This window comes from Pyrgilauda ruficollis, unplaced genomic scaffold, assembly GCF_017590135.1.
Source record: "Pyrgilauda ruficollis isolate IOZ18807 unplaced genomic scaffold, ASM1759013v1 scaffold21, whole genome shotgun sequence".
In the NCBI taxonomy this organism is placed as follows: Eukaryota; Metazoa; Chordata; class Aves; order Passeriformes; family Passeridae; genus Pyrgilauda; species Pyrgilauda ruficollis.
The window spans coordinates 9100180-9113324 of NW_024520318.1; the positions used below are offsets into that span (position 1 = coordinate 9100180).

At 56.8% G+C, this 13145-nt stretch overlaps 1 protein-coding gene across 4 annotated transcripts; it reads right to left on the reverse strand.

Moving 5' to 3' along the window:
- Positions 1–4280: 4280 nt before the first annotated feature.
- PTMA (prothymosin alpha) lies at positions 4281–12760 on the reverse strand. Of its 4 annotated transcripts, none has more exons than XM_041467969.1 (5): positions 12358–12760; positions 8239–8310; positions 7468–7558; positions 4847–4920; positions 4281–4392 (listed from the first exon to the last, which is right to left on the reverse strand). In XM_041467969.1, the coding sequence occupies exons 1-5, from the start codon at positions 12400–12402 to the stop codon at positions 4345–4347; spliced, it is 330 nt and encodes a 109-aa protein (XP_041323903.1). In that variant the 5' UTR covers positions 12403–12760; the 3' UTR covers positions 4281–4344. The 4 variants fall into 4 exon arrangements, with proteins under 4 accessions (XP_041323903.1, XP_041323901.1, XP_041323904.1 ...); XM_041467967.1 differs by having other exon boundaries at positions 4282–4392; positions 7462–7558; positions 12358–12757; XM_041467970.1 differs by having other exon boundaries at positions 4286–4392; positions 7468–7555; positions 12358–12752.
- Between the last annotated feature and the right edge of the window lie 385 nt (positions 12761–13145).

The following is a 13145-nucleotide window of genomic DNA, read 5'->3' on the forward strand; positions in this document are numbered from 1 at the left end:
GGACAACTAACCCACTATGGGCAGGTCAGGACTGGAGGCAGCTGTGCCAGCCCAGGTTCAGTGCAGTTGTCCACAGGGCACGGGCTCAGCCCCAATGGTTCTGCTGGCCGTGACCTGTGGCAGGACAGCTCCACTGCAGTGATGTGCATCAGGCCAACCACACGGGAGTCGCTCTCAGTCCGCCTGGTTGCTGAACTGCACAAAGGTGGCTTCAGCTGAGGTCTGGACACAGCAGAATCCTTGGGAAGGACTGCCCTTGGTTTAAGTGGCCACTGGAGCACATTGGCACAGCCTGAGTCCCTCCCAGCACATACGAGGCTCTCCTGATAGTTCATGTGGGAGCTACCTCACCCATCTTCAGAGGTCAGCAGCCACCTCAGCTCCATCCACTCGCCTCCACAGTCTCCAGGAGCAGTGTGATCAGCAGCTCAGCAGGATTCGGATCCCTCACGACCTGTGGTGTCTGCAGGTGAGGGGTGGCACCGGCAGTTCTGCTCTGCAGGTCACAGCTGAACGTGTGCCCTGTGACACAGCTCTGGCTGAGGGCCCCAGCACCGCTCCGTGCCTGAAGACACACCATGGCTGCTTGCTCTTCACCTTCTGTCCTGTGGCAGCAGCCCCCACAGAGCCCAGCTCAGGCCTCCAGGCAGAGCTGGGATCATCTTCTGGACATCTGAGGCAGGTGGGACTCTCCAGCTCCCAGTGGGCAGAGCCTGGCACAAGGCTGATTCCTCAGGAAGACCATCTCCAAGATCCTCACAGGCACCTTCAGCTGACATGACACCTGCAAGCCTTCTCCTGCTGGGGGGACCTACTGCTCCTGTCCTAAGACATCACCCAGGTGAGCAGTCCCTGGAGCATTTTGGATTCACTCGGCCCGTGGCACTGGGCACCAAAAAAACACCGCGTTCCACCTACATCCTCCCAGGACCCTGCAGTGGGAGCCTTTTCCACAGGAACAACCTTCAACATGACCACAACTCCTCCATCCTGGGGTGACCCTGACTGCTGGGAGAGCCCAGGTGCCGAAGGGCCTTTATAGCTCCTGGCAGGGTGTGGCTGCCCCTGATTAGCTGGGCCAGAGGGCAGGCAGCAGCTCCTGATTGGCTCAACCCAGTCCCTCTCATGCTGTGATTGGTGGGCTGCTGCTGCAGGGGGGAGGCAGCAGCAGTGACAAATGGCAGCACGTGGTTGGCTGTAGTGTAGTGCTAGGTGGCAGCACATGATTGGTCAGACCAGCGTGTTGCTTGGTTGTGATTGGTGGAGGCAGCATGCAGGAGGAAGGGCCAGGTGGCAGCACAGGATTGGCTGGTTGGCTGAGCCACCACGTGGGGATTGGCTGGGGCTGGGATCCCTGCGAGGATCCATGCACTGAGCTGTGCCCCAGCCCCGGCAGCGCCAGAGCACCCCCAGGGTCACGGGGTGGCAGGGGCAGCAGAGCCAGGAGCGGGCAGAGATGGGGTGCAGAAACACCAGGGCACGTGGGGATGAGGAAGGGGGGTTTGCCCTCTCCATCACCACTGGCTGCAGGGCTCACAGCAGCCAGGTGTAGACCAGGGGCTGTAGGGCTGGGGGTCACTCTGACCTGCCCCCACACCTCTGGCTGCTCTGTGCCCTACCCAACATTAGTATGCTCACCTGGTTGGCTGGGGGCAGCCTCCAGTTTTACCCCACACCAAAATGCACCCTATGACCCAAGACTGCCAGGTTTTTGGGGGGCTGCAGGGCAGACAAGCCATTCTCTGCAATGGGGACAGTAAGGCCACTGCTCCCCCACTGTTCCCCCTTTCCACCCCCAGGCCCTCACACCAGCTTTGTGCGTGCAGGGTCCCCACATTTCAGCGGCACCTGGAGCCAGCTCTTGGCTATGCAGCTGCAGAAGCTTATTTGAATAATTTGCCTTGCAAATCTACAAGTACCAGCTTGAGTCTTGCACCGTGAGTGCCCATCCCATCATGGTGCAGGAGCCACGTATGGGGCAGCCGTGGTGAGGACACAAGGATGTGGATGTGACTCCCAGCACTGCGTATCAAAGCCCCACCCAGCAGCACGGTGACACTCAGGTGACACTGAGCAGCACCGTTTGCCACTCCCATGATGTCCCATCCCATGGGAGGACTGGATAACCAAAGCTAGTGCATCCTCCAGCCCTGCCACAAGCTCCCCTCACCCTGGCAGGGCTGGATGGGGCCTGTGCACAGAGACAGTAAATCTAAGCTGATAAGCTATCCGCCAGCACCACGGTTCAGTGGATAATTAAGGTGTAAGTGCAGAGTAAGTGACCTGGCTGCTCCTGGGGCTCAGGAGAGGCTGTGACCCTCACAGCCAGTGCATTAAATGCACATTGGTTCCTCTTTTAAAAAAAAAAAAAAAAAAAAAAAAAAAAAAGAGTAAAATATGAATCACATCCCAGCATCTGAACACTGACTGCTGGGATTGCAGCGTGAGAGGAGGAAACAGAGACCATCTGGTGAGGCTTTGGCACAGCCTGGATCAGCAGGGAAAGGGGACTCCCTGGAGCCAGGGCGAGGGCTTGGGAGCACAGATACAAAGCAGGTTCTTACAAATGAACTCCACACACCTGGCAGAGCAGGCTGAGCTTTTCCAAGCTCCAGCACCCTGGAGGAGGGAGAAAAAATGAGTTGGAGGAAAGTCAGAAGCAAAGCAGCAGAGGCTAAGGCTAAGTTAAGGCCATTTTGGTTTGTTAGAGCACACAGACAAACCTGAGCCTGTCTCCCCCGAGTGCCACTACCAAACCTTGAACTTGGCACCAGTTCTGGCTGAATCCGATCCCTGCTGACACTTGACTGCTGCCCCACTGCCAGCAACACTCAAGCCCCAAGGGAGGGAAGGCATTTACACGGCCTGAGCTCTCCCCACCCCACAATCAGGGGTCAATCACCTGCAGCAGATACTGCAAGGATTTTGGAGATGGGTTTCTCATCCCCACTACACAAGCCAAACAATCCCCAACAAATTTGGCTGCAGACAGGAGAATTACTGAGCAAACCATACCCACACTCCCTGTCCATGTTTCCCAGTCTAACCCATCCCTATCTCTTGCCAAGGGCAGCCAGAGCATGCAGGATCATGCACAGGCCATGCTGGGGACACTGGTGCAGCTCTCCACAGGAATACAGCCATGGAAAGACTCCACCTCCCCTGCCACCACAGCAGCAGGGGGACAGCACAGCCCCCAGACCCTCCCCATCAACACTCTGCACCCCTCTCTCTCTCTTCCCAGCCCAAGTCCAAAGCAAAGAAAGAAAGGAGATAAAGAAGGGAAGAAAGAAATAAAAAACTAAAACAAATGAAAACTAAAACAAAAAGCAGCAGTTGGGAGGCAGCCTTGTTAGGACAACTCAGCAAAATAAAATTCCGGTTTATTGTTGGACAACATTGTTTCACACATACATCAAACAGGCCAAAAAAAAAAAAAAAAAAAAAGAAAAAATAAAAATAAACAGCAACTTCATAGACAGAAAAAAAAAAGAAAACCTTTTTATCTTTGGCCTTGCCACCTCATACAAACCACGATCTATGGTACAGCTAAAGTACATACACAAAAAAAGTTACTGGAATGCTCAGAATAAGATTGTAATTTTTTTTTTTTTTTGCATTTTTGTCTTTTTTAATTTTTTTTTACAAGGTTTTGTTTTATTCTCCTTTGAGATAATGGTTTGGGCCTGGTCACACCACAAGTAAAGTCAGAGATAGGTAACAAGAGAGATATACACTTCAAAGCCCCCCTTTTGGTCAATCCGAGATCACTTAAAAATGGCGGACCTCCTAACAATATGTACAAAAATATAAAATGTAAATAAAAAATACAAACAAATTCTCCTTTAAAGTACTTTTAAGAAAGAAAGCAGGGCCTTGAAGTTTTGGTGCTCGGGGGGGAGAGGGTTTGTGGGGGAAGGGGGGTTTTTCTCTCCCCGCTAACGGGCGAATCGTTTCCATGTTCGTTGAGTGGCAGCGCCGCGCCGGGGGGCGGGGACGGGGTTCACTCTACTTGGTGAGGATGACCACGGCGGAGGGGGGAGGAAGGGGGTGTGTGAGGGAAAGGGGGCTGCAACAGGAGTCCCAAGGGGAGACCCAAGGGTGAAGAGGACGCGCTGGCCTTTTTTGTTGGTTTGTTTTCCTCCTTATTTAAAAAAAAAAAAAAAAAAAAAAAAAAAAAAAAAAAAAAAAAAATTTTTCCCGCTATCTTTCTTCTTATTTCTCACCCTGGCTGGCATCTGCTGCTGTGGGTTTTTCTTTTTGTTTTTTTTTTGTTTGTTTTTTTCCCTTTTTTAAAAAAAAAAAAAAAAAAAAAAAAAAAAAAAAGAAAAAAGAATTTGCTGCCTAGTCATCTTCATCGGTTTTCTGCTTCTTGGGATCGACGTCGTCGTCCTAGGGGGAAAGCAGAGCCGTCAGAAGAGGGGATGGGGACTGGGGCTGCTGGGGGCAGGCAAGAATCACCCCGAGGCAGGGAGTGAGGCAGGGGAGTTTGGGGTCCCTCTCCTGCCTCAGGGACAAGGTCTGAGCACCACAGGTTTTTCCCTCCCTCAGGTAAAATCCTCTCTTCTCAGGGAGCCCCTGAGTGCCCCCCACCCAGGCCCACCATGAGCATGCCAGGTCTCCCCAGCCCAGGGCCAGGGCTCTGCTGGCAGGAGTAGACACCCCCCTAACCAGGCCAGTGTATAAACAGAACTGGGCTGTGTCCCTGGAGAGACATGGGGAGCACACAGGCAAAGCATTCCAGCCCCAGAGTTATGCCCAGCCTCTCCAGCCCCACTGACACCCTCCCCCCTCCCAAACCCTCTGGGGACATGTGTGGCTCTGAGGGGCTGCCTACTCTTTGTACCTCATCATCCTCAGCTGCCCGTTTGCCTGTGGCTCCCTCAGCTTCATCATCGTCATCACCATCCTCTTCCTCACCTGCATGGAGTACAAAGGGAGGAAATGTGAGACCCTCTGGAGAGTTCCAGTATCACACACCTTCCCTCTGGATTTAATCCTGGCACATCCCCACACTGTGATACCATGTCCCCATCTCCCCAGGTGGCACAGGCCCTTCTGAGGACAAGAGGTGAGAGAAGACACTGTGGCTTTCTGGGCATCCCCCAAATGACCTGACCCACCAAAGGGAAAGTAAGGATTGGCAGCCTCAAGTTTGATTCACACTACATTTTTAACACGGACAGTGAGATGGCAAAACCACCACCTACCACAAGTGCCAAAATCATGGCAAAAATGGGGGGGAAAAAAAGAGGAAAAAACTCTTTCTAGTGGCTGCTCTGCCTAACCACTCCAGATTACTTCTGCTTCCCTTCGCAGCTATTAGTCCATCTTTAATGAGTTAAGAGAGCCAGAACGCATTAGTTCTGAGTCAGAACACTTTCTAATTATCAGAACAGCAAACAAATGCTTCCAACTTATCTTACAGCCAGCCAGGAGGATGAGCAGCGAGCTCTGGGCTTTGACCCACTTTGAGCTCAAATAGGCCAGTGGATCAGAACGACTGAGTCAATCACCTTTGGCCACTTTTGGGGGCTCAGGGGCAAGCCCAGAGGCAAAACAGCTTCTCAGCTGCTGAGACAAGTCTCTTGTGTAACAGGAGACCCTACTAAAACTTAGAGAGTTAAGGCCAGTAAGCTGGCTTTAAACCACCACCATGAGCCACACGTACGGACAGCCTGGACAGCCGGAGGGATTAAGGTCAGCCCATCCTCCCTTCCCCTCGCCCCTCCTGACGTGTGCCCAGCTGCGGTGCGGCCCATGCAGCGGGAAGGGCCAAGATTAGCTCCCAGCACTGGATCAACACCCCGGCAGCCATCACATGCACTGGGCTGGCCGGCAGGTCAGGTGACAGTGCCAAGCTGATTGGGAGCATTTTTAGTTCTTTGAGCTGCTTTAAGCAAAGCAAATAATGAGATGGGATGGAGAGATGTGAGAGGAAAATATACCCTCAAGCTCTCCTCTGCTGTCAAACCCCGGGAGTTTGGCTGCAAGTCTTGGCTAAAAAAGCTGATGCAAGCTGGACTTGCTGCCTTTAAATCTCTCTCCTGCAGTGCTCAGGTGCAGCTCTCAGGCAGGGATCGCCCGAGGGCAGCAAGCAGGACAGTGCCCGTGCCAGCAGTCAGAGCCTGTGCCGAATCCCCACAAGGCATCGGCGTCTCCAGGCACCGCGTGCCAAATCGTGCCTGTGTTCGGTGAGCTGGGAAGAGCAGGGCTGGCACTGCGGGACCAAAGCTCCCCGGGTTTGTCACAGCAGTATCCAAGCAACACTTCCACCCCACACATGCGCCTGCAGCACACGCATCCTCCCTGCTCCTGCCCGAGAGGAGCAGGGAGAGCCAAGTATGCCCCATCTCATCCACCCTAAAGTAAGGCTGGGGGTAAATGGGCTCAGGACAGCACACAGCAGTGCTGCATCTGACCTCAGGGGTGAAAAGCCCAAGTTAAAGAGGATCACAATTCCCAGTTGTTCCTAGTGAACCAATTCCTACTGAAGGGCACAGCAGGCTGCTGGGAGAGTGCTACCCCAAAGGAGGTGGCTTTCCCAGCTCACACTTTCAGAATAAGAACTGGTTTAACGGTCATTAAATTTTCAGCCCTGTCCGTATCTCCCAAAACTAGCCAGCAGGTTAGTAGGTCAGCACGCAAACCAAAAATTCACAGGGGATTAACCTAGTAACAGATAATCAGGGGCCCTGAGTTCATCTCAGCATAACAAGAAAGGTTTTCTCCCAGCCTTAACAAGCGATAAAAATAAACAATGTTATTCATCCAAGCAGATCTTGGGAAAAAAATAATAGCAGGGAGGGTGAGAAGTGATTCGGCAAGTCACTGCTGCCAAAACCCACTTCCAGGCTGGGTCAGGTCAGGAAGCAGCAGAGGGCAGGGAGACAGAGTACACTGCAGCCATAGAAGGTTCAAAGCAAGCCTATCTACTCCAGCTGGAGGATCAGGTAAGAGCCGCAGGTTCCTCTGCTCGTTTCCACACAGCATCCAGCCTGGGAAAGAGGGCTGCTGGTGCTTTCAGCACGCTGCTTCATGAACAAGCACGGAGACACACCCTCTGTGCCTGGGCCAAGGCATGGCCACCCAGGGCTGTCCCTGTCCCACTGGCCGGCGCTGGCGTCTGCAGCAGCGGCTGCACTCACAGGAGTCAAGGGCAGATTTTACTACTCGCACGGAAGGGCTAATGCGCTTATTCAGCGCCGCGGGAAGGTGCCGTCTGGCCAGAGGGAGGGAGGAAGGAATCTGCCCTCAACCTGCTGGAAGGGATTCAAGGCTGACTTCACTCCCAGCAGCAGTGGCTCGGGCAAGCAAGGAAGGAGCGAGCCTGGCTGGCGGGAGCTCTCTGCCCACAGCCGCGAGGGGGAGATGCTGCTCTCCGTTCGCCTCCACTTCCCAGAGCCTGCTGTCCAGAGCAGGACACCACTGTGGGATGGGGGTGGGGGAACAAAAAGTTACCATCACCCTCTTCCTCCTCGTCCTCTTCTTCACCACCTTCCTCCTCCTCTTCGTCTACTTCGTTGTCAGCCTCCTGCTCTCCGTTTTCCTCGTTCTCCTTGGCAAGACAAAACATCACTTAAAAAAAATGCACTGGGAAAGGGAGAAGGTGGAAGAGACATTCAGCACAAGTGCGTGTTCCCACCTTTCCTGCCGAAAGCAAAGCACCAGCCCACCGGGGCCCTGGGTGCACATCCCGCTTTCTGCCTGCCTCCACACAACCCAGACAGCCCAGGCACAAATGATCAAGCCTACAGTAACTTGGGGCTGCAGCTTTGAGACAAAGCCTGTAATGGCTCTCATGGCACATTGAAATGTAGCACAGTGATTTTCCCCCAGCACATCAAAAGAGGAAACCAACCAGTTTACTTGTACTATGATGTATTTCCCAGCTGAACTGGTTGTAACATTGTAAATCCTAGTGGGTTTTAAATTTTTTTTCCTCTTTATCCTTGCCTAGGGAATAGTTGGTACTGGACAGCCTCACACAGCTGTCAGGGAGGGAATCCAAGCCCAGCCCTTCTCTTCTGCACACACATGAACAGCCCACAGGCTGGGAGTGTCTGTGTAACGTGAAGCACCAAAGGCTGAAGGGCTTTGCAGGGCTCAGAGCTGCCATTTACAGGGATCCCCTCTCAACAGTGCTAGGGACAAACTTGCAGCAAAAGCAAGAAGAGGAGAAAAAAAAAAGCATTGATGTACAGACTGCCTCTCCCAGCAGATTGCAGCCATACTCACAGCATTGCCGTTGGCTGGTGCATCTCTGCCATTTTCTGTTTCTTCAACTACTTCCTTCTTCTCTTTTAGATCCTGGAAGGAGCAGAAAAGCAGAGAAGTCACCCCGATTCCAGGTGTTTGGGTCAGAGAAGCTGCAGATCAGGTGTGAAAAACACAGTCTGAGAGCGAGAGCAGGCGCTGGTTTCTCTTCATACAGATTTGTTCTGTGATTTGGTCGCCACGTTCTGGCTCCTCCTTGGGAACGGGAAAACATGGGGGCGAATCTCAATCCAAGTCAGCCTTGCCAGAGCAGCCCTCTAAAAAAGAGACTGCTCTGTTTCACCTCTGAGCTCCCAAACAGACAGAGCTGGCCGCCTGCATATATGCTCAACAGCAGCAGAGCTGGCTGATTGCCCATCTTAGCACAGTCCACGCAAGCTCCTGCAATGCCACGGAGAGCCGGCAGCCCTGTCCAAAGGATGGGCTCTGCCATCCTGGGGCTGCGGGCATCCACGGCTGCTCAGAACCTTCCCAGCAGGAACAAATCCCAGGGACTCATTAGCAGAGGCTGTGGTCTCTGCCCTGCCTAGCGAAAATCATACAGCAAATATTACATGCCTGGTCTTTCTCACAGCAGCAGAGAGGAGGCTCCAGCATCCAGCTCACAGCCTGAAGTGTAACAGGATGGGGTGGGGGAAGAAGTCTATTTTTACACTGCTCCAAGAGCCATGCCTGGCTAGTTCGGTTCAAGCCTCCACCGCGAGCAGAGCGGGAGCTTGTGTGTTTTTGCTATTGATCACTGTCAAAATGTCATGCCAAGTCGCTCAGCAAACAGGCTGAAAAGATCCAACTTTATGTTCCCGCATTAAGAACACTTGGATTTAACACTGGCATCTCTGCTTGCATCCTCCTCCCCTTCTGTTCCTCCATCAACTGGAGCGAGATCCTTCAGCACAGTGAGTGCTACCCCAGCCAAGCAAAGCAGGGAGGCCCTTCCCCAGGGCCAGCAGCACAGCCACAGCCGGCTTCAGCAGCAACCATGAGGTGTTTAAAAGTTGCTGGAAGCTCCTGCTCCACTGCGGTGGCTTCTCCCCCTCCTGCCGGCCCTTTGCAGCTGCCGGTGCCGCCCACAGACAGCGGGCACTTTCACTCCCGGGAGCCGCTGCCTCGTGGGAACACGGCAGCGAAGAGCATGGCCCTGCTAGCGTGATCACTGCTCCCTTCTGGGAGGGTTTCTACCGCCCTGCAGACCGCGCAGGGGAGGCAGCACAGGTTACTTAAATAGACAGATGCCGTTTCCAGATTTCCCACAGACTGCCAGTGCACTGAGGAAAGACTTTCCCTGCAAGAAAGCCTTGAAGGGGGACAACACCTGTTGATCGAACCTCACCTAAGCAAACCAACCCAGAAGTCTGGAGTAAAACAAACACACAAGCTCCCTCTTCCTTTCACTGCTCACACACAAATCCCAGCCCACCTCCTCCACACTGCCCAGTTCCACCAGTTTTACACTGTCAGTGGCTTCCACTGCCCTGTTCCCTGGAGACTGATCACAACCATTTGGCCTCTTATGCATCACTGGGCTACAGCTGCTCCATCACACCAAGCACATGGGCACGAGGGCAAAAAAGCAGTTCCCAAGTTAAACACAGAGCAAGTCAAGCAGTCAGAATTTCCGCTTCTCAATGTGCCCAACAGTTCTTTTTAAAACGAGTAGTTCACAAGTTGCAAGCAATTCTCCCAGTGAAGGAACAATTCGTTCTTAGGCATTTTAGCTGGACAGATCTCCAGCCCTGACCTTTCCTGCATCACTGAAAACGCTCTCAGTTTAACCACTATCACGATGCCAGGTCATGAAGTTTGTGGTAGCAACAGGGTTGCGGAGAGCATCAGATTCCCCCTTTTCCTTTCCCACTCCAACACAAACAGATATGCGCAGGAGCGTCCAGACCAAGGGCCGGTGCAGGCAGCAGGGCTGTTCTGGCGCCAAGACTGGGACACAGCCTCTAATTATAGGTGTGTCAGGGCTGTTTGTCTATGGAATGAATAGCAGCGGTGCAGAGCCACATACCACCGGCCCGGAAAGCTCTACCTTCTCCGCGGCCCTGCCCTCGGCAGGATCCCTGTGGGAAGCGGGGGAAATCAGGACCGGGGACGACAGAGGCAGCGCCTCAGCCCGCGCCTCCCGCCGGCAGGGGGCTCACCCGCGCCGCCACGCGCGCGGCCGCCATTCAAACCGCGCGCCACTCTCCACGTCCCGCTGATTGGCCGGCAGCCAGCACGGCGCCCCGCGGGCTGCCGGGAGCTGTAGTCCCGGCGGGGGCGGCGCGGCGGACTCCGGCTCCCAGGGCCGCACGTGGTGGGCGCCCCGCGGCACCGGCCGGGGGCGGCGCCCGGGCGGGGCGGGAACCCCCTCCCCCCCATCCCCGCCTCCCGAGAGCGTTCCGGACGGCGAGGCGGGACGAGAGCAAGCGGCCCCGGTGCCTCCGCACTTCTCTGAGGTGTGGGGGGGTCACCTTGCCGCCGTGCGCGCCTCCGCCCGCCCTGCAGCGCGGACCCTTGTCCGCTCTCAGGAGCGTGAGCCAGAGACGAGACCCCTTCCCGCACGCGGTAAAAAGGGCAGGGGAAGGTTAACGGCAAACTTGGCCCCGTTCCTCCGGGGAAGGATGGGGATCGACCCGCCTCGCCGCTTCCCGGCAGTGGGAGAGCCGGAGGCGGCGGGGACCAAGCCACGGCCCCGGAACAGAGGCAGGGCAGGCGGGATGGGGGCATGGCTGCGGGAGCGGGAAACAGAAGTGAAATAGAAATCTGCCAGAAACGGCGTTTTGTTGGTTGTTTTTTATAAACCCTCCTCCCGGTCGGATTTTTTTTTTCCCCCTCCAGCCGCACTTCCCCCGGGAGCGGCGCGACCCTGGGCCAGCCGGGGCGCAGTGTGAGGAGGCTGCCGGGCACGTCCCCCGCAGCCTTCCCACGCACTGGTCCGGGCCGGGTCCCCTCGCAACTTTTCCGGCCGTGGCCCCGGGCTGCACGGCGGCCGCTCGGGGATCGCAGTCCCCCCGGGGGACGCTCCGCCGCGGCTCGCAGACAAAGGCGTGCGCCGGGAGCCGCAGCGGGGACTCCCGGGAGAGCCTCTCCCGGCTGGTACCGGCGCTCCCCAACCACTTCCCATCACCTCCAGCAGCGACTCGCAAAGTTATCCTCGCTGCGAGCAGCTTGGGCCAGGGCCGGCGCCCTCAGCCCTGCCGCCCCAGCGCTCCGGGGCATCTCCTACTATGGGGGTGCCTCCATCGGGGTAACTCCAAAAATAACAAAAGCTCCCCCCTGGGACAGCTGCGGATCACCCCCTACTCCCGCAACAGTAACTCCCCCATCGAAATAGTAACTCCCAATACGGGGCAGTACCTAAATCGCAAATGCCCCCCCTCCCCCCGTCCTTCCGGGGGGAAACGCCGAAAAAACAACTGTCCCCCCCCACACTCCAGGGGTAACACCGCCACAGCAGACGCCCCTCCCGCATCAACGGGGCGCAACTCCGAAATAGCAACCACCCGCCCACCCCGCTTTTCGGCAGCAACTCCACAACAGACACTGCCCCCCCCACCCGTGCGTGTTCCGGAGCGCTTCCCCCCACATCCCCCCGCAGGGACGGGGCCGAGCGGAACACAAGTTTGACGGGGCTGTCAAGCTCCCGCACCGCGGATTGAATGAGCGAGCGCTGCCGGGTGCCGAGGCACTGCCGTGCGTGTACCCCCCCGGCTCCCCGAGCCCCTCCGCAGCGGGATGACCAGCTACTGTCCCAAGGAAAGGCGGGAGGGAGTGGGACGCGGAGCCGCGGCGCTCGGCAGCACCGGCAAAGGCGGCGAGCACGTTTCCCGCACACTGTAGACAAAGGAACAGCGCTGGCAGCCCCGCACGGCGAGCGCGGCGGCACCGGCTCGGCACCGCGCCGCCAACTTCAACGCGAACGACGGAGGAGGAAGGGGGAAAAACGAGGGGGCGGGACGGGCGGGGGGGGAAAAAAAATTCCGATAAAAAAACAGAAAAGGGAAAAAAAATCCCGAAATCGCTCAGAAAAAAATATTAAAAGAGGGAGGGGGGAAAAAAGCCGTGGAGCAGGGCGCGAGGCGGCGGGTCGCTCACCTTGGCGGAGATTTCAGCGCTGGTGTCCACGGCCGCGTCGGACATGGCGGGGGCGTGCGGGGCTGTGTCGCGCGGGGCTGCGGCGGCGCGGGCGGGCGGGCAGAACAATGCCAAGATGGCTTTGCGCGAGCCAGTGGGAACTCACGCGGCGCCGCCGGCCCTCTTATAGAGCCGGGGGGCGGCGCGCGCGCTGCCCCGCGCCGCGCCCCATTGGCCGCGCGCGCCGCGGCCGCCGGGCGCCCATTGGCCGCGGTGCAAACAATGGGGCACGGCCGCTTAAAGGAGCCGGCGAGCGCCGCCACTGCGGCGATGAGTTGGGCCCGGTCTCAGCGTGGCGGGCGCAGAGGGAAGCGGAGCCACGCCCCCCCCGCGCTACCTCCGCCCCCGCCCCGCCCCGCCCCCCCCGCCGTGCGTGTGAGGCGGCGGGCGGGCGTGAGGGGGGAGCTGCCGCCGCGCCTGCGGAGGGGCGGAGGGGAAATAATAATAGTTAAAAATAAAATAGTAACAGTAGTGCGGGAGAACCGGCGCTGCCCTCCCCCAGCCGCGCTCCCATGGGGCCGCCAGTGGTCCCGGGGCAGCCCCGTCCCTTCGGTACCCCGCTAGGCCCCCTCGTTCTCTGTGTTTTCGGCGCCCCGCGGAAACTTTGGTCACAACAACCGCGGCCGCCCCTGGGGGGAGCGGGGAGGGGCGGCCCGCCCAGCCTGCCGCTCAGAAATGCGGGATTCCCACCCGTTTGCTTATTTTACAGTAAAAAAACCGTATCCAAGCTGCTTCTCCTCCCCCCCTCC

What these genes read in the sequence shown, in the direction of transcription:
- PTMA (XM_041467967.1), bottom strand. Translation starts at nt 12,402, where the DNA reads ATGTCCGACGCGGCCGTGGACACCAGCGCTGAAATCTCCGCCAAG. An exon ending in CACCAGCCAACGGCAATGCT is followed by an intron (nt 7,559 to 8,238) that starts GTGAGTATGGCT and finishes TGTCTTGCCAAG; the next exon opens with GAGAACGAGGAAAACGGAGA. An exon ending in CGAGGAGGAAGAGGGTGATG is followed by an intron (nt 4,921 to 7,461) that starts GTAACTTTTTGT and finishes TACTCCATGCAG; the next exon opens with GTGAGGAAGAGGATGGTGAT.